This window comes from Dromiciops gliroides, chromosome 2 (assembly GCF_019393635.1).
Source record: "Dromiciops gliroides isolate mDroGli1 chromosome 2, mDroGli1.pri, whole genome shotgun sequence".
Lineage (NCBI taxonomy): Eukaryota > Metazoa > Chordata > Mammalia > Microbiotheria > Microbiotheriidae > Dromiciops > Dromiciops gliroides.
In genome coordinates this window covers 261,815,200-261,838,184 of record NC_057862.1, presented here as the reverse complement: position 1 = coordinate 261,838,184, position 22,985 = coordinate 261,815,200, and the positions used below count along the sequence as shown (strand labels likewise).

At 41.6% G+C, this 22,985-nt stretch overlaps 1 protein-coding gene across 1 annotated transcript in view; it reads right to left on the bottom strand.

Annotated features, from left to right (window-relative positions):
• Positions 1-246: 246 nt before the first annotated feature.
• Positions 247-22,985, bottom strand: part of SUSD6 (sushi domain containing 6) — a 112,420-nt gene continuing 89,681 nt past the window's right edge. The window contains exons 4-7 of the mRNA XM_043983937.1: positions 12,642-12,839; positions 11,516-11,654; positions 7,323-7,747; positions 247-4,920 (exon numbers count right to left, since the gene is read on the bottom strand). Of these exons, the coding sequence (XP_043839872.1) occupies positions 4,895-4,920; positions 7,323-7,747; positions 11,516-11,654; positions 12,642-12,839 (788 nt within the window). The 3' untranslated portion in view covers positions 247-4,894. The remainder of the gene's footprint in view (positions 4,921-7,322; positions 7,748-11,515; positions 11,655-12,641; positions 12,840-22,985) is intronic.

The following is a 22,985-nucleotide window of genomic DNA, read 5'->3' as shown; positions in this document are numbered from 1 at the left end:
TCCTTCTAATAGACTATAAGCTCTGTTCACAGGGACTATGTTTGATCCCCCAGTACTCAGCAATGCTCTGTAGCCAGGTGGTATAAACTAGGTGGGTAGTTCTGACAATGTCCAATGACAGGAAAATACAAATTGTATAGCTCATCAGTCCTTAACTAAAATCGTCTTCATTCTAGCTCATTATCTATGAATTTCATCTCAAACTTTTTGCAGATAATTTCTGGAAAGATTGCACACAATGCTTGCTCATTTTAAAATAACTTGCTTTTATTATTATTTAGAAATGCAGTTATATACATAGAACAATTAAAATTAAATTAAACTTTGTACAAATATTAAAATACTATCTTCACACCCACTGCAATGTACAGGATACATGTTTATAAAGCAAAATAAAAAATGATTGATATCCTGCACAGCATCAATTATAATATCTGTTGTTTTAAGTCCCACATTATATATGAGTACCATTCTGCAAAAGATTCCATAGTGGTGCAATTTGGATAAGAACTGAAGAAATGTGTGGAAGGCCACCAAAACTCTTCCTGGCTTAACTACCAATCAATCTCTTTCCTCAAGTGGTAGTCTGACAAATCAGCTCCCACCGTGCCCCTCCTGGATTCCCCTCTCTCTGCTTGGCAGAGTGCTCAGTCAGGCCTTGGGGCTTTCATTTGAAAACTTCAAGTTTAAGCCAAAAATGAAACAGGCATTGCTTCCCAGTAAAGTCCAATCCAATCTTTCCCCCTTTTCATGGAAGGAGTGATTCAATTTCTTTCCTGGCAACAGGTAGAGTGAATTCAACAAAAAGAAGGAAGCCAAGTGGTCCCGGCAGGAAAGGTAGCTTTGCCATCCCCAACCCACATCTGGAACTTAACTTGGGGGGGGGGGAAGCTGTATGTCTTTTTTTTTTTTTAAAGTCAAGACAGACATTTTTACAACATATTCCACTCTCTGTGCTCATGTGCTTTCCTGGAGGAAGCAGAGGTATGCAAGCAAAGAACTTGAAAGCTAGGCTAGGATGGAGGAAAAGATGACTGGATTGCTATTCGTGTCCCTGGGAACAAAAGCAGGAAAACTATACCTTTGTCTTGCTAGGTAGCTTCTCATTAGAGCTTATTAGAATGTGTAGGAGGGGAACAGATGGATGGATTGGAAGGATGGAAGCAGATGAGGATATTAAATTTTGACTTATAGAATGTACAGTGAGATACTGTATCTAATAAAATCTACTTACTAGGAAACAGAATTAAATGGAAGCTTTCCTGTGCAGTGCTGGAACCCTAGCTTAGAAGAACAAGGGGGAACAGACAGCACAGCACCAAAGTGGTCAAGTTTACACCAGGTGCAATGGGAGGTGGGAAAGTAAACAAACTGCAGAGATGGCAAAATATTAAACTAAGGCATTGCAAAGAACAGGTATTACTTTAAAAGGAGTTTTCCCCTTAAACTGGTTCTCTTTGAAGTAATTATGATGGTGCAAGTCAACAGGATATAAAACTTGCACTGAGGCAGACAGAATATTTTTTTTTGTGCAAAAAAAAAAAAAAGAAAAAAAATAGAAAAAAGAAATTTAGTCCTTTGGTGCTGACCTAAGACCTGACAAATGCTTTCTGCTCAGTTCACCTACTGTGGTTTGTTTTTGCCACGTAGTGTGTCTCATTCCCATCCAAAGAAGCTCTTGTGGATACCCTTTTTTTCTAGGGACCACCAACAATCATCCTAGTTGCTCTAACCAATAGAGCATGCCTTTGTCTCTGAGCCAGGACCCACCTCAAACCAGCTGTGAAACTCCCTGAATCCCTTTGCAGTTGTCAAAGTAAAGCCCATGAGCCCTGAAAACAGTACTGAGGGGCTAACTGCAGGGTGTTTTCCTGCTGAGGATTCATTAAAAGGTTGTTCTGGGGGAGGTAGGGAATTAGTCTATTTGAAGCTGTTCCGGTTATTAGCAGCTAACATGTAGCCTCAACTCCAGCATGTGCAGGATGGGCTGTTTAACAAAAGAGGTCTAACTCAATCCAATACAGGTTTCTCAACAACCCTGCCTTTATTTCATATTCCATTAACCAAAGCAGGTGGGTAAAGGACTTGTGGACTTATTCTCCTCCTCCCCCTCCCTTTTTCCTTTTCCCTCTTGATTTGGCAGCATGTCTGGACATGCAGTCAGTCCCCTGGGTAGGCTGCCGTGTCTGAGCAAGACCAGTGGAAGTGAGCTTCAGAAAGGGGAGAAGCTTCTTTTTTCCTTTTTAAAAGGGCCAGCAAACAGTCCATATGCGGTGCAGTAGGCATATGGTCCTGGAGTGTATTCTCTGAGGAGTGGGTCACTCACTTCTCTTTCTGGTATCCTGGGACATAGGTACGAGCAGGTATTCAAACACTGGAAAGCATGAGCTGAAGGTTTGGCAGGGAGGGAGGACTGTCTCTCCCTCAACTGTTTCTATTTTTCACTTTTTTAGGAAGACTGAAAGGAAGAGCTTGGGCTCCCCTCACTTGTGTCCAGGCAGCAGGAGGCATGAGGGACCCTGCCCCTCTTCCTCCTGGGACCAGAAGCTGCCCGTAGTTCTAGATACTAAAAGAGGTTGTGGAGTCAGGGGTTCCTTGACATCCATTCTGCTTCATTGCAGGAGCCTTCTCTTGGCCTTGTCCATTTATGAAGCAGCAGCGTCTGCTGTGGAAGTCTCCTTACAGGACCTCTCCCCAAATTCCCAACAACTCATATGGCTTTGGGTAAGAGTTATGTGGGTATGGTGGTGGAGGGCAAGGAAGGAGAAAGGAAATAATGGAACATAACAGGCACTTCCCTTGCAAAGCGTCTTGCAAACCTTAAAGCGCCACATAAATGTCAGCTAATATTATTACTCTAGGAGGAAGCAGGACTGCTTCTCATTGCTGAAACAAGGGGATGACAGTGCAATAAAGTGCAGTGTGTGAAGATGTGTAAGGGGGCTTAAGGGGGAGGCATCTACACTGTTGGTTGAGAGAAACTTCTCTTTCTAATTGTTCTCTATAGTCACTCCCACTGTCTAAGACAGCTGGAGGTAGTCCCCAAAGACTTTCTTGAACAGGTTACATAATAGGTGGAAGTTGTTACTACCATCTTGACAAGGAAGCTGGGAGAGAAGAATACAAGGTTATCTTCCAAGTCTTCTGCCCCAGTGCTTCCAAAACATTCCCAAGCTTTGGTCCCCTTTATCTAATGTCCTTCTGAGCTCTCACAACAGTCACACGAAGAGTATCACTGAATGGCTGTCACAGAAGCTGTCTATGGGAGGCTTTGCCATGCAACTTATAAAGAGCCTAAATGCCTGGACTCTGCTTTTTCCTCTAGGAAGCCGATGGCTCTGGAGAACAAGGCCCGCTCCCCAAACACACATGGCTCTTCTGGAGTGCCCTCAACCCTCCGCAGCAGAGTTGCTTAGCAACTGTAGACCCACAGCAAGGCAGTCCAGTTACTGGGGTGAGGGTGGTAGCTCAGGCTCTTTCTTAGCCCTTCTCCCTGAGCTCCAAGGAAGACAAGAAAGTCATTTGTCAGCTGTGACAAAGGAGAGAGGGGAGGGCGAGGAGAGGGTGAAGTGGGAAAAGCAGCAGCACTAAGTAGCAGGGTGCTTCTTGGGCACAGTTACTAAGGCACATGACTGTGTTGACAGGAATGCTCAGGACCCAGGGCTTGGGCTGCCTGCAGCCACACCCAAGGCACTGTGTCTGGGAGGGGGGGAGGACACATCAGCTCCTCCAGCTCCAATATCATCACACACACCCAGAAAGATGCAACTTGCCCAAAATGCTAGTTGCAAACCTGGGAAAACCAGCATGTGCAGGGGAGGGAATGATGATGGGTACTAGATGCTTTCTGACTTCTCTTCCTGTTTCTGGAGATGAGCTGTCTCTGCCACAGGGGCCTGGGAAAAGGAAAACAAACCCAGGAGGCCTCATCTTGCTTTCCTTTAGACTCTAGGGAATGGGGGAGAGACAAAGGTCATGGCTGAGAAAGCCAGGACCAGTAGGTGGGATCTTGCATATTAGAAACACATCTGCCTCCTCCACATGCTTTCCCTCCCCTTTGAGATCTCTCACACTTATCCCCTAAAAATATCAATTAAAGAGGGGCCAGCATTCCTGGCCCATGGACTGATCAACACAGAACTGCTGAAAACTGGCATGATTCTCAATAATCCCTCTATTAAATAGTTAAAGAAGTCACAGATGTGTCATCCAAGTATACAGCTAGCTGCTCATCCTAAGGCAGCCACTGGGGGTGAATCCCCCCCCACCTCCGATTCCACCCCTGCCCCCAACAACTGCCCCTACCCGAAGCCTTTCCTCACCAGCAAGCTCTCAACCTTGGGCTCACTGCTGCCAACAGTAATGGAGGGGGCACCTGTGCCCAAGGGGCACTGGCACCATAGACCTTTTGCATCCTGTGCAGCAATAGCAGCAGCAACAGCACAACCACTCAGGCCAGTGTTGAGCCAACAGGCCTGGGGGCTGGGGGAAGGCACAAGTAAAGACAGCTGAGCCTGTAAAGACAGGCCATAGCCTGGGGCTCCCCCCCCTACCCGCTGCTAAACAGCTGGCTGAGGGGAGGGCTGAAGAGGCCCAAGGAGGTCTTGGGGAAGGAAGGAAGGAAGGGCCCAACCTCAGCTCACTCAAAGTTCCAGACAGAGAGAGACAGGAGAGACCAAGTACAGGACCAGCCCCATTGGTTTGCCCAGTAAAGATTTCCTTTGGATGTTGGGCTGGGAGGACCTTGGGGCGCTGCTCTAATCACCAGGATGGGGGGGGGGTAGGAGAGGGGGTGGAGGCTGTACAGAGTGCTCAAAACTCAAGGGGAAACGAGAAGGGGGCAGGAAAGAACAACGTAAAGGGGAAGGAGGCCACATGAAGACAGCAGCAAACTTCATGCTTCTTTCAACAATGGGATATCTAAAAGAGATGCAAGAAAAAGAAAATGGTTAACACTCTGCTTCAATCCAGTGTCTAGATTATAGCGCTGTCTATATGGAGCCTTCTGTTTAAAAGCATAAGTATAAACATAAAATGCCCAGGCAGCCCTCTTACTTATGCATACCACTAGGGAGCCAGAGAAGCTACAGAAGGGGACGGTGGAGGATAATCTCAATATATTTTACCCACTGCCCACAGGGCAAAGTTTGAACAACTCTCAGTCATCTGGCCCCCTCTTCCTCAATCTCCCTTACTCTCCTTATATACCAACCTTCCTCCCAGACCTAGAACTTTGTTCTTGCCGTTCCCCTCATCCAAAGCCTGCCTATCTCCCCAGGTCCAACTTCTAAGGCTGAGGCCTTCGCAGCCCACTGTAGACCACTTAGATGCTCCTTTCCCTGGACTCCGATGGCACTTGGGGCACTTATTCATACACAACCTCAAATTAACCGTTTCCCAAAGACATGGCCTATTTCAGGGACAGAGGCTTTTACTTCGATGTGGCACACACAGAGTGATTCAAAAAACATCTGTTGAACTAAGTTCCTGAGTCACTCAGCTACTGAAGTGTGGGGTGTCCTATGTAGCAGAATGGCAATGAGGGATGGTCAACTGTAAACTCCAGAGTGAAGTGAAGAGGACATGTGCCCTGTTTCATAACCAGGCACCTCTTGAAGGATATTCTATGCGATTCAGTTCCAGAGAGTAGATGTGAGGGTCTGACTTCACTTGGTTTTTTCTGGGAAAAGCAATTCATGTCTTTAAAAAAACAACAACCCCAGGGGCAGCTAGGTGGCGCAGTGGATAAAGCACCGGCCCTGGATTCAGGAGTACCTGAGTTCAAATCCAGCCTAGCTGTGTGACCCTGGGCAAGTCACTTAACCCCCATTGCCCTGCTAAAATTAAAAAAAAAAAAAAACAACAACCCCCAACCCCCCCGAACAAACAAACAAACAAAAAAGCAAAAAAACCCTGAACAGTAACTGCAACAAAAATAACAGCCCCTGCTACCTGCCTCACTCCACATATGGTGGGTGTTCCACTCATAGAATTTTGGGAGTTTATGTTTAAAATATGGGTCAACCTTTTTTTTTTTTTAATAATTATTTTCTTAAATTTTTTTTTTTTTGCAGGGCAATGGGGGTTAAGTGACTTGCCCAGGGTCACACAGCTAGTAAGTGTCAAGTGCCTGAGGTTGGATTTGAACTCAGGTCCCCATGGATCAACTTTTTAATGGACTTTATTACTTTTCTGTCCAATTAGGAGAGGCTGTTTAGACATGCCCTGTACCCCTGTACCTTTGGTTCATCCCACAATTCAAACTATTTTACCCAGCATCCGTGGTAAACATTAGCATTCCTCTTTGGAGGGATAACACCAAAGATAGATATAAACAAAGCACTTTATAGTTTCTAAGCGAGCTGTAGGCACAGTATTTCATTGGATTGTCACAATCCTGGGAGGGAGTGAGGGCAGCGTCATTCCTTATCCTCACACAGAGCAGGAGATTGAAGGGGGTGGATGAGTGAAGACCTGAATAAGTCTACCAACTCTAAATCCAGTGTTATTTCAACTATGTGACAGATGTATCTGGTAGAAACTCTTTGGTGAAGAAGCTTGCCAGGATGTGGACATCTGAGCTATTCAGCAAATTGAGGTTTTTGCTATACCTATAAAAAGTTGACGTTGACATCATAGGATTCTATGCTTCAAAATGGAGTGAAATATCTATTCAGAAAGAAGGAAAGCTCTTATTTCCCCTATAATAGCTGGCACCATAGGGCACAGAGCACTGGGCCTGCAATCAAGATCTGAGTTCAAATCTAACCTCAGATGTACTAGCTGTGTAACCTTGGACAAGTCACTTAACCTCTTTGCTCTAGTTTCCTCAGATGTAAAATGGGGACAACAGCACTTATCTCGCAGGGTTGTCATAAGGATCAAAGACATAGTATTTGTAAAAACACGAACAATCACAGAAAATGGAAATGGTCCCTCCTCTCCCCACTTTGCTCAATTGGCTCTTGATCCTTTGATAAAATAAATAGCACTAGGTTGCTTTGGATAGAGCAAGGAAAAACGGGTAAGAGGTTCTCTTTGTACCTCCTACTCCACTAGAATTCTGCAAGAGTCACAGTGAAATTTTTCCTGAACTGTGCAGAACTCCTCAGAAAAGCCCCAAATGATCCAATTAGGAAAAATCTGTAGTGTTAGAGCAGAGACTCCCTTCCCAGCTATCTTTTACCTTTATGTCAAAGGACAAAATGAATAGAAATTGAATCTATTATTGTATTAGGGAGACTGAGAAAACTAGAATCTCTGTTGATTCTGCAGTGAAAGTCCTGAGCAGTAAGGAATCCTTGATCAGTCAGACCACCTACCATCGGTATATTCCTCAGAAGTGAGAGATAAAAGGCTTTGTATATCGCTGTTTTCTGAGTCTGGAGCATCTTTGTGTGTGGGATGGCTGTTTCCTGTGCCGGCCACCCAGGAGGAGGTGGTGGCCTGGTGCACCATCACAGTCTCTGAGCGCTGAGCACTTCGGGCATCACTCAGGCCAGAGTGTCCTGGGGCATCATCCTCTCCCCCTGAGGAAGAGCAGATATGGCTTCCTTGGTCTTGCTGCTGCACTTCCCTTGCACTGCTTGGCCCGGCCCCTTCAGACAGTACAATTTGTACTCGGGAGTTAGAAGGCAGCATAGAATTCCCAGAGCTGCCATACACTGCTTCTTCATAGGACGGTAAAGCCACCTGAACACCATCCACCATGATGGAGACCTGGTCACCAGATACCCCTTGGTCACGCCTGCATTCAGGGTAGAAAAGTGAGGAGGGAAAGCAACAATGGTTAGATATGAGCACTTTTTTTATCATCTATCCATTTATAAATTTAAAAGCTGCAAGAAAACTATGCCATCTACTTGCCAAAGCCAGACAAGAGAGGGAGGGATAGGATGGAGCGCTGGTCTGGGAGTCAAGAAACTTTAGCTCTTCCCATGATTATACTTCTGACTTTTGGTGTCAGCTCTCAGTTTCCTCACTTTACCCATCAGTAAATATAATCCTTCCTGCCATCCTCCCTCCTCACAGGGAAAGCTGTGAACATTAATGACATGGAATCTGTAAAATATTTAGCATTCTTTGGAAGAAAGGGAAACTGTCATAAAAGATGGCACAGAAAGCAGAGCATAGTCTATGTAAGCATGAGATGTCACTCATTAAATGTTAGTTCATTTCTTGCACTAGTTAACTATATGTTAACTACAGTAAAAGGGATTAATTGGGAGAAAGTTTGAGTGTAGAATTGGTTTTTATTATTTCCAAATACATAGTTACTCATTTTGTCTAACAAAGTATTGGCTGGTCAATGTAAAATGTGTAATTGGCTTTACTGGATGGATAGCCAACTTTGTAACCAGCAAGTCCTGAATTCAGGTTCCATTTTTGACATATACTGGCTGTGTGACCTTGAGAAAGTTACTCAACTTTTCAGTGTTCTCTCTAAGCAACTCTATGAGTTGAGGGTAAGAAGTCAACATGTATCTGTAGTAGGAGTCCCCCCTCCAGGGAGTTTCCTATGCCAGAGAAATAACTGGTACAGTTTCTAGCCCCTAATTAGTATGTTTAGATCTTTGAAAATAGTTCCCTTAAGAATGTGCAAAAATCCTGAGGAAAAGTGGGAGGGGAAGGAGATGGGGTGGGGGAAGAGGGGAAGGAGGGAAGTGAAGTTTGGGGGAGGGAGCTGTAAAAAGCAAAACACCTGAGGAAGGTGAAGATGTTCTGCATAACAGCACATGTATGACATATATTGAATTGCTTGATTTCATAGGGAGAGTTGATAAGGGAGGGAGGAAGAATTTAGAAAATACAATTAGCTCTGTAACGATTGCAATGACACCACCTGCTGGAGACTTACTGTAAAAAAGCTCCGCCATGAGGTGAAGGTCTCTGAGGGCAAGACCATGTGTCTTTTTTTTTGGCATCAGGAAGTGACGGTTGCTTGTGGGAGGAAGAAGGGGGAGCCTGGTGCTCTGACTCTCTCTCTTTCCTGAGGACTCTGGTGGAGAAGGGAGCTACAAATGCGCTCTCCCTTTAATAGAGAGACGAATCTAGGCCTTTCTCTCTCTCTTTACAAAATTCTTATTCTCCTTAATAAATGCTTAAAAGTCTAACTCTTGCTAAAGTTTATAATTTATTGGCGACCACTCATTAGATATTTTAGACAGTATAGCTAGAATTTTAGTCCTTACAGCTCAAGACCTTAACCTCATCAGAGTGGGCTCAAGAAGGGAATAACACACACACCCAATTGGGAGGAGTAATCTATTTAACTCTACAGGAAAGTAGGAGGGAAAGAGGATAAGGAGGGAAGGGTAAATGAAGGGAGGGTAGAGCAGGGGAGGGGCCAGTCAGTAGTAAAACATTTTTGAGGAGGAATAGGGCAAAATAAGATAGAAAATAGAGTAAATATCATTGGAAGGGAATAGGATGGAGGGAAATAGTTATGATGATTGACTACAATGTCAAAACATATGGTACCGGGGGCAGCTAGGTGGCACAGTGGATAGAGCACCAGCCCTGGAGTCAGGAGTACCTGAGTTCAAATCCAGCCTCAGACACTTAACACTTACTAGCTGTGTGACCCTGGGTAAGTCACTTAACCCTAATTGCCTCACTAAAAACAAACAAACCAAAAAACAACAACGTACGGTACCTATCCTGCTAGGCTACTGTGAAGAAAATTCTGTCAAATTTAAGGTACTATATGAAAGTTACGATGAACAGGATGCTATCAGAAAAACCTGGAAAAACCCACATGAACTAAAGCAGAGAGAAATATACTGTATACAAAATAACAGCATTAGTGTAAGATGATCTGTTGGGAAGCACGTGGTTATTTTCAGCAAGGCAATGATCCAATATAACTCTTAGATTAGATTCTTCTCACCAATCCAACGGAACAAGAATGTTCCAAAGGACTCATGATGGAAAAGGCTCTCCAAATCCAGGGGAAAAAAAAGGAACTGTGGAATATGGATGCTGATTAGACCATACTATTTCTTTTGTTTTTGATGCTGTTGGTTTTCTGATTTCAGGTTTTTCCTTTGTGCTCTGATCCTTCTCATATAACATGACTAATGCAGAAATATGTTTAATGTTATTATGTATATATAACCTATATCACATTGCCTGCTGTCTAGGGGAGAGGGGAGGGAGGGAGAACAATTTGAAATTGGAAATCTTATATAAACAAATCTTGAAAACTATTTCTACATGTAACTGGAAAATAATAAAACACTTTTATTAAATAAAAAAAAAGAAAACAGACTGAAACACATTTTTTTTTGACAATTCCTTAATTTGAAGTTTTTTTTTAATTTGTTTTCTCTCACAGCCTAGCTAATGTAGAGTTGTTTTCCATGACTACTCATGTATAATTTATATTGAATTGCTTGATTTCTTGGGGTAGGAGTGAGAAGGGAGGGAGGAAGAGAAGTTGGAACACAAAGTTTTAAAAAAAAATTGATGTCAGAACTCTCCTACCCAGTCCCCTGAACATGGAAGGTGTTTAATAAATGTTTATTGATAAACTGACTGAAGAAAAAAAAAGAATGTGCAAAAATGACTAATATAGTAATATTTTACATGATTGTACATGTATGACCCATATCTGATTGCCTGCCAACGTCAAAGGAGGGGGAAGGGGAAAGGGAAGGAGGGATAGAAATGAGAACTCAAAACTATAAATAAAAATGTTTATTACTTAAAATAAAATTTTTAAAAAGGATGTGCAATTCTTCTTGTTTTATACAACAGAATAATTACACAAACAAAACCAAACAACTCCACCTAGATACACAAAGGTAAACTTTACTCCAACTCCTGTCTGGAATCTGAATGAATGTTGGCTTATTCTATATTTCATACCAGAATATTACTTAGTGACTGATGAGAAGGAGAGGAACTGAGTAAGTGGAAGGAGTGGGTGAAGGGACTTGTTTACTTTGCTTAAGAATGATAAAACATTAAAAAAAAAAAAGATAAAACATCCAGTCAAGTCCAGAAAAAGCTTTGTAGCTGAAGGTGGTCTCTACCACGAGGAGTCAACTCTAAATAAGTGAACTCCAGAATTTTGTGGGTAGACTATACACGCCTTTAGGGCAAAAGCCGTTTTTTCATTTTCTGCTTGTGTTCCCTTTTGCTAGCATAGTTCCCTGAGTTTGGTGAATTCCAAGGCAGCTGTGAGACAGAGCTGGCTAATTCCCCAAGGGGAGATCCTTACAGTCTAGGATATCAGTGCCCTAGGCTAGATGGACCTAAATAAGGAGAAATGCAACATGGCAAGGACAGACAGGAAAAACAGCTTCCCTTCCTAAGCTTCTAGCTCATCAGGGCCTAGAAATCAGATGTAAGCAGCCATCCTAAGTACAGAATGGAAAGACTATGTTGCCCTCTTGAACTTCTGAAAATGGAAAGGAAAAATGAGCTTGCATTTGGGAACCCCGACTGTTAATTTTTTCTGAAACATCTACCAACCACCCCTCCCCCTTTCCATCCCATCTCCCCAGCTCACCTGCTATGATGGAAGGACTTCAATTTTGGCTGCAGCAAAACAAAGAGCACAACTAGGAGAAGGATGAGTGCTACTGAGCTTGCTGTGGATGCCACTATCGACAGGGCAGGCACACCGATTGTTGTACGGAGGTCTTTGTCTACAGAAACAAGCACCCATCAGTAGCAGTCCATAACCACAAGATCCAGTCTACCAGATCCAATATAAGATGTGCCCAGCTCTGTCACATATGTCTTCAGAGTTCACTGTAAAACTTTCCTTATCTTGATTCCTAAATATCTAATTCTCACTTCTGGCTCCCTAGGTCTAACCATCATGGTTAGGTGGCAGATCTCCTTAAATTACCTTTTTCTTTGACAGCAGTAGGAAGTTTAAAAATCAATTCTGAACTATTAAATTCCACTGTAACACCTTAGATTTCACCTGTGTTTTCCTATAGAGCAACAACAGCCTGTGACATCTGGATTGGGAATGACCCATTGTTCTCTAGCTTCTGCAATAAACACTCACTTTTCTTTGCCCCTCAGGCTTCCCCTAATGTGTCATGGGCTAAACACGGTTTGGGATCAGAAATCTATGCATGAAGGACAAATAGGGCTGTAGGACACACCTTTTCCTATAGGTTGCATGTGTTTTTCTGTTATGTGAAATACAAGAGGATAGAGATCTCTCCAGCTAGACTGTTGTTCACATAACAAAAGACTCATCTTTCACTGAGGGGATGGGGTAGGGGAAGAAGGAGAGAACAATAATCACTGTGTCCAGCAGATGAGGCTCAAAGGCTGGCAGCAGCTGGTTATGAAAACAAGAGACTTTGAGAATCCAAAGAGTTAGTCTCTATACCAGGGAAATATCTTGGCAAATTATCAAGCATCTTAAAGGTGCTTCAATTACATGCAGTGGCATGTGCATTAGTCACAAAGATAGGGTTTACAAGGAGAAGGGGGAAAATGGGGTGTGGGGACCTGTGATTTGCAGGTGCAGTAGCCTGTGTACAGATTACAGTTGGATCAACCCTGAGTTGAAATACCAGGAGGAATACTGGAGGAAGTAGACACGACTTCCCACTTCAAAAAGGGAATTAGATTTTCTCCCTCATATCCTTTAGCAGCAATGCTGGGCTGACCTTGGCTGTGATGGCAGCTGACCTCCATGGCCGGGTTCCATTCCCCATCTTTACATGTCAGGTATTTATAATCCCCCTTCAGCATGTATTCTTCATCACAAATGTACTCAATGACACTGCCTGAAGCCAACGGGTCTTTACAGGGGGTCGGGTGGCAGATGAAGCCACCATTTTCTGGTGCTGGTGGTCGAGGACACACTAAAAAGAAGGAAAAAAAACAGATGAAGTCCACAAGTAAAGGAACTTTCCTCAATATTTTAGCTAAACAATCCAGCAAGAAGACTGAAACTCTGATCTAAGGAACTAAGTGACTGCTAAGAATCAAGATACCAAAGTTAGGGGCCGCTAGGTGGCGCAGTGGATAAAGCACCGGCCCTGGATTCAGGAGTACCTGAATTCAAATCGGGCCTCAGACACTTGACACTTACTAGCTGTGTGACCCTGGGCAAGTCACTTAACCCCCATTGCCCCGCAAAAAACCCCAAAACCCAAAAACAAACAAACAAACAAACAAAAAAAGATACCAAAGTTAAAAAGGGAAATGGTCTGATAATGGGGAAGTTCAGCTCCCTGTATTTTTACCCCTCCCTTTCCCCATTTTGCATTAAGTCCACAGAAATCAAGTAATGAAAGAAGAAACTTATAAAATATATATTTATATATATATGTATATGTCCTTATTATAACACATCTCACTACTACACTGAGTTAGACATAACAAAGTCAGATGTAACAGTTAACCTGGAGGGTGGATATTAATTCTGTTCCTCATCATGCATATTATGAAAGAGTTTCAGAGTCTAATAACAATGAACTAAATTCAGAAGGTCAAAACAGAGGCCTAGGTTTGCACTTTAGAGGATTTAAACCATTTTTGTTCCCCAAGTTCTTCTGGTATCTGTTGCCTTTGAGCCAAGAACTTGGTGGCTGAACAAGCTTTAAAATAGTTCAATGCTCCCTTACTTCCTCCATTTCCATCAAACAGGTCTTAGTATAGTGTGGGAACCTGGGCTAATGAAAGAAGCAACGAGGCATACAGAAGGGGGAGGGAGGAAATGAGAGAATCCTGGCAACTTTCTAAAACTGATGGTCAGATGTACAATTCATGCTGCAGGCACTTTAGTAGAAGGACAGGCCCCCCCCCCCCCCCCAGTGGCAGGGTAAAGGCCAGGAATTCATGAACTCCAACTTTTTATTAGGCTTACAAATGTCTAAGAGTTTCTCAAGAGAATTATTCCCGTTTTAGCTGGCTCTCTCCCCCTCAAGCTCTTGTCTTCTTCCTGAATAGCACAAGTTATCATTTGCCTAAAAAACAGTATCTGTCACTTTATGGTTTTATCATTTTCTCCTTGAGTAAAGCGATCTTTGCTGTGGCTGTTAGGACTTCACTCTTACAAAGGACTACACAGATGCACACACTTTCAGGGACACAGATGGCAGGATACAGAGGAAGAATGCTGGATTTGGAGACTGCTTTATCACTGAACTCCCTACTGAGCAAGTTACTGAACTTCTCTGGTCCTCAAAGATCCCATGGTCCTTAGAATCACCTTCAACTAGCCAACAAATGCAGTACTTGCTATGTAGAAAAGGTGAAGATACAAAGAAGTCCCTTATCGTCAAAGAATTTATGATCTAATTGTGGGGACAAGTCATGACTACATAAGATGACAAACAAAAAAAGGAGGCACATATGGCAAACATCAAATGAATAATACAGAAAAGTGCCATAGGTATAAAAAGGAGGGAGTTAAAACTAGATGATCTCTAAGAAGTTCCTAGCTCTCAATGCAGGGCATTGAGAGTGTCCTAAAGGACACTCATTGCATAGTTCAAAGAAAGAAGAGCTCATCCTGGGCTTCAGTGGGCAGGGAAGTAAAGAAGTAGAATTTGAAAAATAGGTAAGGATCAGTGAGGTAGAAAGGACTGGAAGGAAATAAGCCATTTACCTGTCCAGGTATTTAAGCAAATACCCCTAATGAACTTAATTAGGTACTTCCTAAATAAAAGGAGGAGAGACTTATACATTATCTCTAGTATCCCTTACCCCCAGGCTTTATGTTGCCTTTTTTTTGGGGGGGGGGGGCAATGAGGATTAAGTGACTTGCCCAGGGTCACACAGCTAGTAAATGTCAAGTGTCTGAGGCTGGATTTGAACTCAGATCCTCCTGAATCCAGGGCCGGTACTTTATCCACTGTGCCAACTAGCTGCCCCCAAGAGCAATCTTAATTCAGTAAAGCAAAACCAGCATGACAAAAACATCAAGCTTAACAAGGTTAGAGAAAGGCCAACAAATAGGGAAATTTCAAGCTTGGTATTCCAGAAGCTGTCACCAGTGCAAGGCAGGAAATGTGGGCAACTTAAAAAGCTGTATCACTTTAGGATACACCACAGTGGCTAAGAAATGGAAATCAAAAGAATGCCCATCAATTGGGCAATGGCTAAACAAGCTATGGTATATGATGGTGATGGAATACTATCATGCTATAAGAAATGACAAACAAGATGATTTCAGAAAGGCCTGGAAAGACTTGTATGAACTGATGTAGAGTGAAGTCAACAGAACCAAGAGAACATTGTGCACAGAGACGACAACATTATTTGATGAAGAACTGTGAATGGCTTAACTATTCTCAACAATACAATGATCCAAAATAATCCCAAAGGACTAATGATGAAGCATACTATCCACCTTCAAAGAGAGAACTGATATTGACTGAACACAGACTGAAGCATGTTATTTTCACTTTCTTTCATTCAAATTTTCTTGTACAAAATGACTAATATGATAATGTTTTACATACATGTATAACCCATATCTCCTTACTGCCTTAGGGAGTGGGGAGGGGAGGAAGAGAAGGAAGAACAAAATTTGGAACTCAAAATTATAAACAAAAATGTTTATTATTAAAAAGAAAGAAAAGGGGGTGGCTAGGTGGCGCTGTGGAAGAGCATCGGCCCTGGAGTCAGGAGTACCTGAGTTGAAATCCGGCCTCAGACACTTAACACTTACTAGCTGTGTAACCCTGGAGAAGTCACTTAACCCCAATTGCCTCACTAAAAAAAAAAAAAGAAAAAGAAAAAAAAGGATATACCAGGGCCAAAAGAAACAATCTGGCATTGCTCTTGCCTCCTGGTGCTGAGTAAAGGTCTTCAAGACCCACTAGAGGTTATTTGTGATGAAGACTCTGAACTATTACCTCTAAGTAGCTGTTTGGAGTGGAAAGGATAGGGGGAAGATTATCAGGGAGGATCAAAAACTCTAAGAGTAATGAACAAGTATAAAGAGTCACCATTTCTGGACTTAATCAATGCAAGGATGACAGAGGTTGTTTCATGTTTGGTCCATCAATAAAGGAAGAAAATTAACATGTCTGACTGGCATGTTGCATAATTGAAAGGGGAGAGGGGAGCCTGAAAACAAGGAAAAAATCAATATATTGCCCCTTCCTGGGTTTCCATTATTACTCTCAGTTATTTGTCTCTTTAGTGAGCACAGGAAACCCAACCACTTGCTTCTATTTCAGGGGCAGGGATAAAGTAAGAGAAGCAGGTGACTATCCTAGGAATTGTTACTATGGCTTGTAGTTATCTTGGATTCCGAATAATCTGCCTGAGGTCACAGGGTTTTGGTAGATGCAGAGCTCAGACTAAAACTCTGAATTCTCAGTACAGTGGTCTTTACACAAGCCTATGTTGTTATCTAGTCACACAAACCTAAGAGAACACTCATTATATAAAACCCTAATGACCCTAAAAACCATTTACAATCATGGTGGTGGTGATGATGGTGATTTGAGGTAACATAACAAAAACAAGCTTTCAGGTGATTTATTACTAAAGACAACTTTAGGGTGTGTCCTGGAACAGTCAGCCCAATCTCCTAAATCTTCTGCACCTACAGGATGGCATAATAGAATTGCTGTTGTTCACAGCAATGAGTCAAGAACAAAGGAGAAGCATATTATTATTTTTTTTTTTTAGTGAGGCAATTGGGGTTAAGTGACTTGCCCAGGGTCAGACGGCTAGTAAGTGTTAAGTGTCTGAGGCCAGATTTGAACTCAGGTACTCCTGACTCCAGGGTTGGTGCCCTATCCACTGCGCCACCTAGCTGCCCCGAAGCATAGTATTATGATGGAAGGTGCCCTGGGTTTGAAGTTGGAGGGCCTGTGGTATGAATTCTGGCTCTAGTATTTATTATTCAAGCAACCTTGGTCCCATCACTTGAGGGAGGAAGAGCAGGGAAGGAAATAAGCATTTATTAAAGTCCTACTATGTGCCAGACACTACCCTTTACAAATATGGTCTCATTTGGTTCTCACAACAACCCTGGGAGGAAAGTGCTATTGTCATCCCCATATTATAGTTGAGGAAACTGAGGCAGAGAGGTTAAGAGGCTTGTCCAGGGCCATACAGCTAGTAAATCTCTAAGACTGTATTTGAACTCAGTTCTCGACTTAAGACCCAGTTTCTATCCACTGCACCACCTTCAATTTCTCATCTATGAAATGAAGGAGTTAGACTAAATAAATGACTTCTGAAATACTTTGCAGCTCTAAATCTATGATTGTAAGATGATAGTGACAATAAATGACAACTCAATTTTTTGAAAAGTTATTCTGAATGCTCTTCACATTCAGAAAAAGAACTATGGAGTCTGAATGCAGACCAAAGCAGACTATTGTCACTTTTGTTGTTGCGTTCTTGTTCTTGTTCTTGTTTATTTTTTCTTGCATTTTTTCTCTTTTGTTCTGATTAATGTGGAAATATGTTTAACATGATTGTAATGTATGACCTATATAAAACTGCTTACTGGCTTCAGGAGCAGGGAGGGAAGGGAGGGTGGGAGAGAAATCTGGAACTCAAAAAATATCTTTATATGTAATTGAGGAAAACTAAATAAATAAATAACTAAATGTTTAAAAGAAAAGAAAAATTATTCTGAACTTAAACACCTTAAAAATGAGTCTTGTCATATACACAGCAGAACACAAGGAGGACTGTATATAACAATGAATCCTCATTTCATACTTCTGCTTTTAAAATAAAATAAGTCATGATGTTACTTTCAAAATTGCCCTGCTTATCCGTGCTTCTTTTTGAACTTCTTTCTGTGCATTTAAAAAATGTTTCAATGGTCCACTTTAAAAAAAAAGGTTTCTTGGGGGCAGCTAGATGGCACAGTGGATAAAGCACTGGCCCTGGATTCAGGAGGCCCCAAGTTCAAAGCCAGCCTCAGACACTTGACACTAGCTGTGTGACCCTGGGCAAGTCACTTAACCCTCATTGCCCTGCAAAAACTAAACAACAACAAAAAGATTTCTTAAAGTATCCAGGTTTTTTTGTTTTTTTTAAAGTTCTCAGGGAGTTCAAGGATTCTTAAAAACATCTCCTTGACTTGCTTGCTTTCCATGTCAATTATTTTTTGGTACCAGGTATCTTATTCCCCCCTCCCCACCGAGTTTTTCAATCTTTTGATTTTGTTCTAATATTTCTTGCTTGCTCATAGAGTCACTAATTTTGATTTGGTCTATTCCAGTTTGAAGGAGTCCATTACTTGGGTAAGGTTTACCACTTGCTGTTTTATGCTACATTTATTCTCTTTCCAATTCTTTCCTCAAGAGCTTTTATTTCATTTTTTAATTTCTTCTAGGCATTCATATAGCTCTAATGAAAAAACCTATCCCCCCCGCCAGTCTCTGTAGCTATTATGTAGGCATTAGCTTGGATTTGGGGGTATCTCTGGATCTATTATATAAGCTTCTTATAACAGTCTCTATATTTTTGTGTTTACTCATTTCTCCCATCTTAGTTCCTGAATTGGGGTACTGTGTCAAGATTAGTTGTCACCTCCTGTTGTTTTAGGGTGAGTTGTTCATCTCTGGCCCTGATGTGGGTCACCTGGGTTTTTGTCCTGGGTTCTCCATCTCTAAGTATTAATTTTTACATAGGCTATAGCAGGGGTTCTTATTCTGGGGTCCATGAACTAGTTTTAAAAATATTTTGATGACTATATTTTGATGTAACTGGTTTCCTTAAAAATTCTATGTATTACATTTTAAGCTTTAAAAAAGATCATTCTTGGGGCAGCTAGGTGGCACAGTAGATAAAAGCACTGGCTCTGGATTCAGGAGGACCTGAGTTCAAATCTAACCTCAGAAACTTGGCACTTACTAGCTGTGTGACTCTGGGCAAGTCACTTAATTCTGAGAAGGGATCAATGGGCTTCACCAGGCTGCCAAAAGGGTTCATTATTCACAAAAAAGTTAAGAACTCTTGCTCTTAAGACAGAACGATAGAGGATTTTTAGTGTATGGGTGCCTTGGCTATGGTTGTATTGACCACTGCTTCTCTGGGTCACTTCCAAGGTCTCAATTGTGAGTTTTTGAACCCCCCCCCTTAGGGTTTTCTCTGGGAGTTTTTGGGGATAGAAAGGCCATGGAATTTAACAAGTTAACTTGGCTGTTCTTCCAATATTAGGAATGTGCTTGTTATATTTGTTATTTAAATAAACAGAAGGGCCTTGTTTACATGCTGACCTTCAAATTCTGCCTCAATTTCAAAATCTGGCATCTTAAGTCAACAACAGAAAAGACAGAGAGGGAAAGGGAATGGGAGGGATAAGGAATGTGTGTGGAAATAGAATATATTTTTTTTTTTTAGTGAGGCAATTGGGGTTAAGTGACTTGCCCAGGGTCACACAGCTAGTAAGTGTTAAGTGTCTGAAGCCGGATTTGAACCCAGGTACTCCTGACTCCAGGGCTGGTGCTCTATCCACTGCGCCACCTAGCTGCCCCTAGAATAATTTTTTAAAAAGAAATTCGAAGAAGAAAGATTCAGAGGGTGGGCTAGGAAGGAGTAGGGGCAGATATACCCTAAGTCACATAGGAAGCCACCAAATTTATTCCACAATTCTATTAAGTGTCTTATTCCACACCAGAACTAAGCTTGTAATAAATCTAGTGAACTTTATGAATAAAAGTGTAGAGGCAAGATAGGGGCCCTATATTTTTCCTCTCTTAAGTGACTTCATTTTAGAAACCTCCATTATAGTGAAGACAGAGTGAATTTCCATGTTTGAATTTACTCCAGAACCAATTTGCTCTGCAAGGCTAAGCATGGAGGATGATAAGTTGTGGACTATTACAGAAGAAACAAGTTGCTTTGCCCCAATTAGAAGGCTAAGCTTAAAGAAAACAGGTTATTTTATCCTACCTCCAAGGACAGTGATAAACAGCTTTCAAAACAATAAATTGTTTCCCTCAAGGTATAAAAAGTTTGCTAACCACCGCTCTTCACCCACCTTCACTTAACTGCTGTAGAAGTTTAAATGAAATTATTTACATTTTCTGTTCTTAAGAGTGTGTATGTTTCTGACAATGGGTCAATGGATAACTTCAGGAATGTTCTTTAGGACACCCCAAAATGGCACACTCATGTGTTCATGTTTTCTCTTTTCCCATATTCTAAAAATGAGAGTGTGGGTAGTTTGTTCTCATTCTGGCCCAAGTGCTGCCACTAGATGGCTGTGTGACCTTAGGCTGGTTATGTGGCCTGAACTCCCTCTATAAACCTGTCTATAAAATGAGGTTCAGATGGATGATCTTAAGGTCCCCTCGTGGGTCTACAATTGAATCAAATATGAATCAAAGTTTCATATGATTAGGTGGGTGGTATTCCTATGCATTCCAGTACTAGCCTTTAAAATATATTCTCACATTTACTTTCTTCTGAGAGAAATGATACATGGTAGAGGAAACATTATATCAATACAACTATGCTCATTTCTGTAGATCCCTGAAGACTGGCTAGAGAAGGGAGGGTGGCACTCAGGCATCTCCATGAATTCACAAGGCTGTGTTTAAATTTTGCTTTGGTTGTTCAAGAGTAACCTAGACTCCTCTTTTTCCATGAACAAGCCTTCCTTTTTTTTCTCCTCTTCTTTTTGCTGGCCAAGCAAATATGAATCTCAAAGAATCTTAAGGTCAGAAGAAACTTTGAGAGTTTATATAATTCGACTTGTCTCAATAAGTGGGAGAATCTTGGTTCAGGATTCCATCTTAGGTGGATAAAGCACCTAAACTTGAAATAAAACTGAATGTGAATGAAGAAAAAAAGATTTCTCATGCTGTTTGCAACCTCCCTCTCATATGAAATAAACCTTCCCAGTAGTCAGACAGGAAACTCATTGTCCAGCCTGGGTCTCTATTTTCTCACGAGAACTTCCCACATGATGGGGGGTGGGGAGGGAGTCAGCTTATCAATTCCTTTAACTGTGGTATGGTGTCAGTGTACAGGATGGACAAAGGGGAAGAAGAAACTATTCTGCGGTCTTACTGCTCTACTTGGACACTTAAAATCCCCTTTAATCTTTTACTAGCTAGGCACTGGCTTACTTAGGATGGATAACTCAGAGCTCTTCCTCTTCTTCTGCCAACTTCACTCCTACCTCCCTACCCCCTGTCCAAAAGAGCTGTAAGAAAAGTCACTGGGCACCAAAATGCCCTAGATAAATGTGAGATACAAGATCTGAACCAAATGGCTTTGAGCACTTAAACCTTCCTAGGCCTCAGTTTCTTGATCTGGAAACTAAACAAAAAATTAAATGTCCTCTTAAATTCCTTTTCAAATTTAGATCCTATAATGTCAATGGTCATTCTCTTTAACTGGTTATGCAAACCTTTTAGAAGAAAAGAACTATGAAATAAAAAGAAGAAGAAGAAGAAGAAGAAGAAGAAAAGAACTATCATGTCAAGGAGATTTAATCTTAAATATTTCATCTCTTCTCACATCATAAACCCATGAGAACTTCCTAATACAAAGAATCTTGTCACAAGGGGGAATATATATTCCCATAGGTAGGACAGTCAAATGTGTGCAAACACAAATATTCTGTCTCTTCAGTGTCCTATTTTCTCTTTTTGTAGGTGGTAAAACATCCTGGAAGAACTTTACTAGTAAAAGTCCAAGCTTAAACAAATTTCCTGTCAGTAGACTAAACATAGTCCCAATGATAACAAAGAGTTTAGATTTCATAAGCACCGAAAACCACTGAAAGAAGTGAACTGACTAAACTAAAACTGGTTCCTTTATAAAACAATGCTGAATCTGTGATTTGTGTGAAGGTTTAAACCTTAATCCTCAAATGTATTACTATCTAATAATAAATCATTTTACATCAGAAATGCAATATACTTTATTATGACAATATGACTTAAATATGTATAAGAGTTTTGATTCTGTCAGTGTGGAAAACTCCCTTCATCATGCAATCCCAAAGGATCATGACTTAATAGATAAGTCCTAGGAAGTTAGTTGCTTGAGGTACCTAAAAGTTAAGTGACTTTTCCAGTGTCACAAAGTCAGCCATCGTAAGAGCCATCATATGAAACTAGGTCTTCCTGACTCCACGCCCAACAATTCTGGCTAGTATGCCAGACTGCCTCTTATTGGAAGACATAATTCTCATATAAGTAATACTTAAACTCCAAGAATCCTAGGTTTTAAGAAACTCCTATATAAGAGCTATAAAATCTTCTATTCAATGTGTTGAGACAATTTGCTTTGCCCTATTTTCAACAGTGCTGGGACACATAACGGGCCCATTCTTACACACAACAATAATCTCCCTCCTCAGTCAGAATGTCTCATATTCACCACACTAAAATCTAAAAATCCATCCAAGGAGCAGATAAGCTAAAAATCCTCCCTCCAGAAATAGCTCTGTTATTGAGGAAAGGACAGCAAGAGATGAAAAGGGATGCTTTGATGGAGGGAAGTAGGTAGAGATTGAAAAAAGAATCACATATTACAACCTCCTGCTTTCTACATTCCCTTCAAATTTGTAAGAAGTCAGTCCCTTTCCTCCTTCCTAATAGCAGAATATCCCTGCTGTTACTGGTTGATCGATAGCCCCCATATGGCCTGTCACCCTTTCAGCTTCTGATGTTTTCACACCAGCTGACTCAGAAAACCTTAGGGGAACAGAATGCCATCTGGGGCTAGCTTTCCCCACCCCTATGTCATTGTTATGGCTGGAAAAAAAGGCAGAAGGAAGGAAGAGTCTTTATCCATCCTGCTGTTCCAAGCTGGAACCACTGCCCTGAGCACATAACCTCTCATTCTGCAGCAACCTGGATAACTCTGTATGCAGATGCTTTGTGAGGGCCATATTTGCTGGATGGTGCAGTTGAAGAGGGTTGGAAATTCAGTCTGCTCTGTGTTAATACTAAGGCCTAGACAGATGTTTTATCCTGAAAAATAACAACCTTGCCTTTGAGCTTTGCATTTGCTGTCTGTGGGCCAGTGGAAGTAAATGGGATAAGAAATTACTAATGCAAATA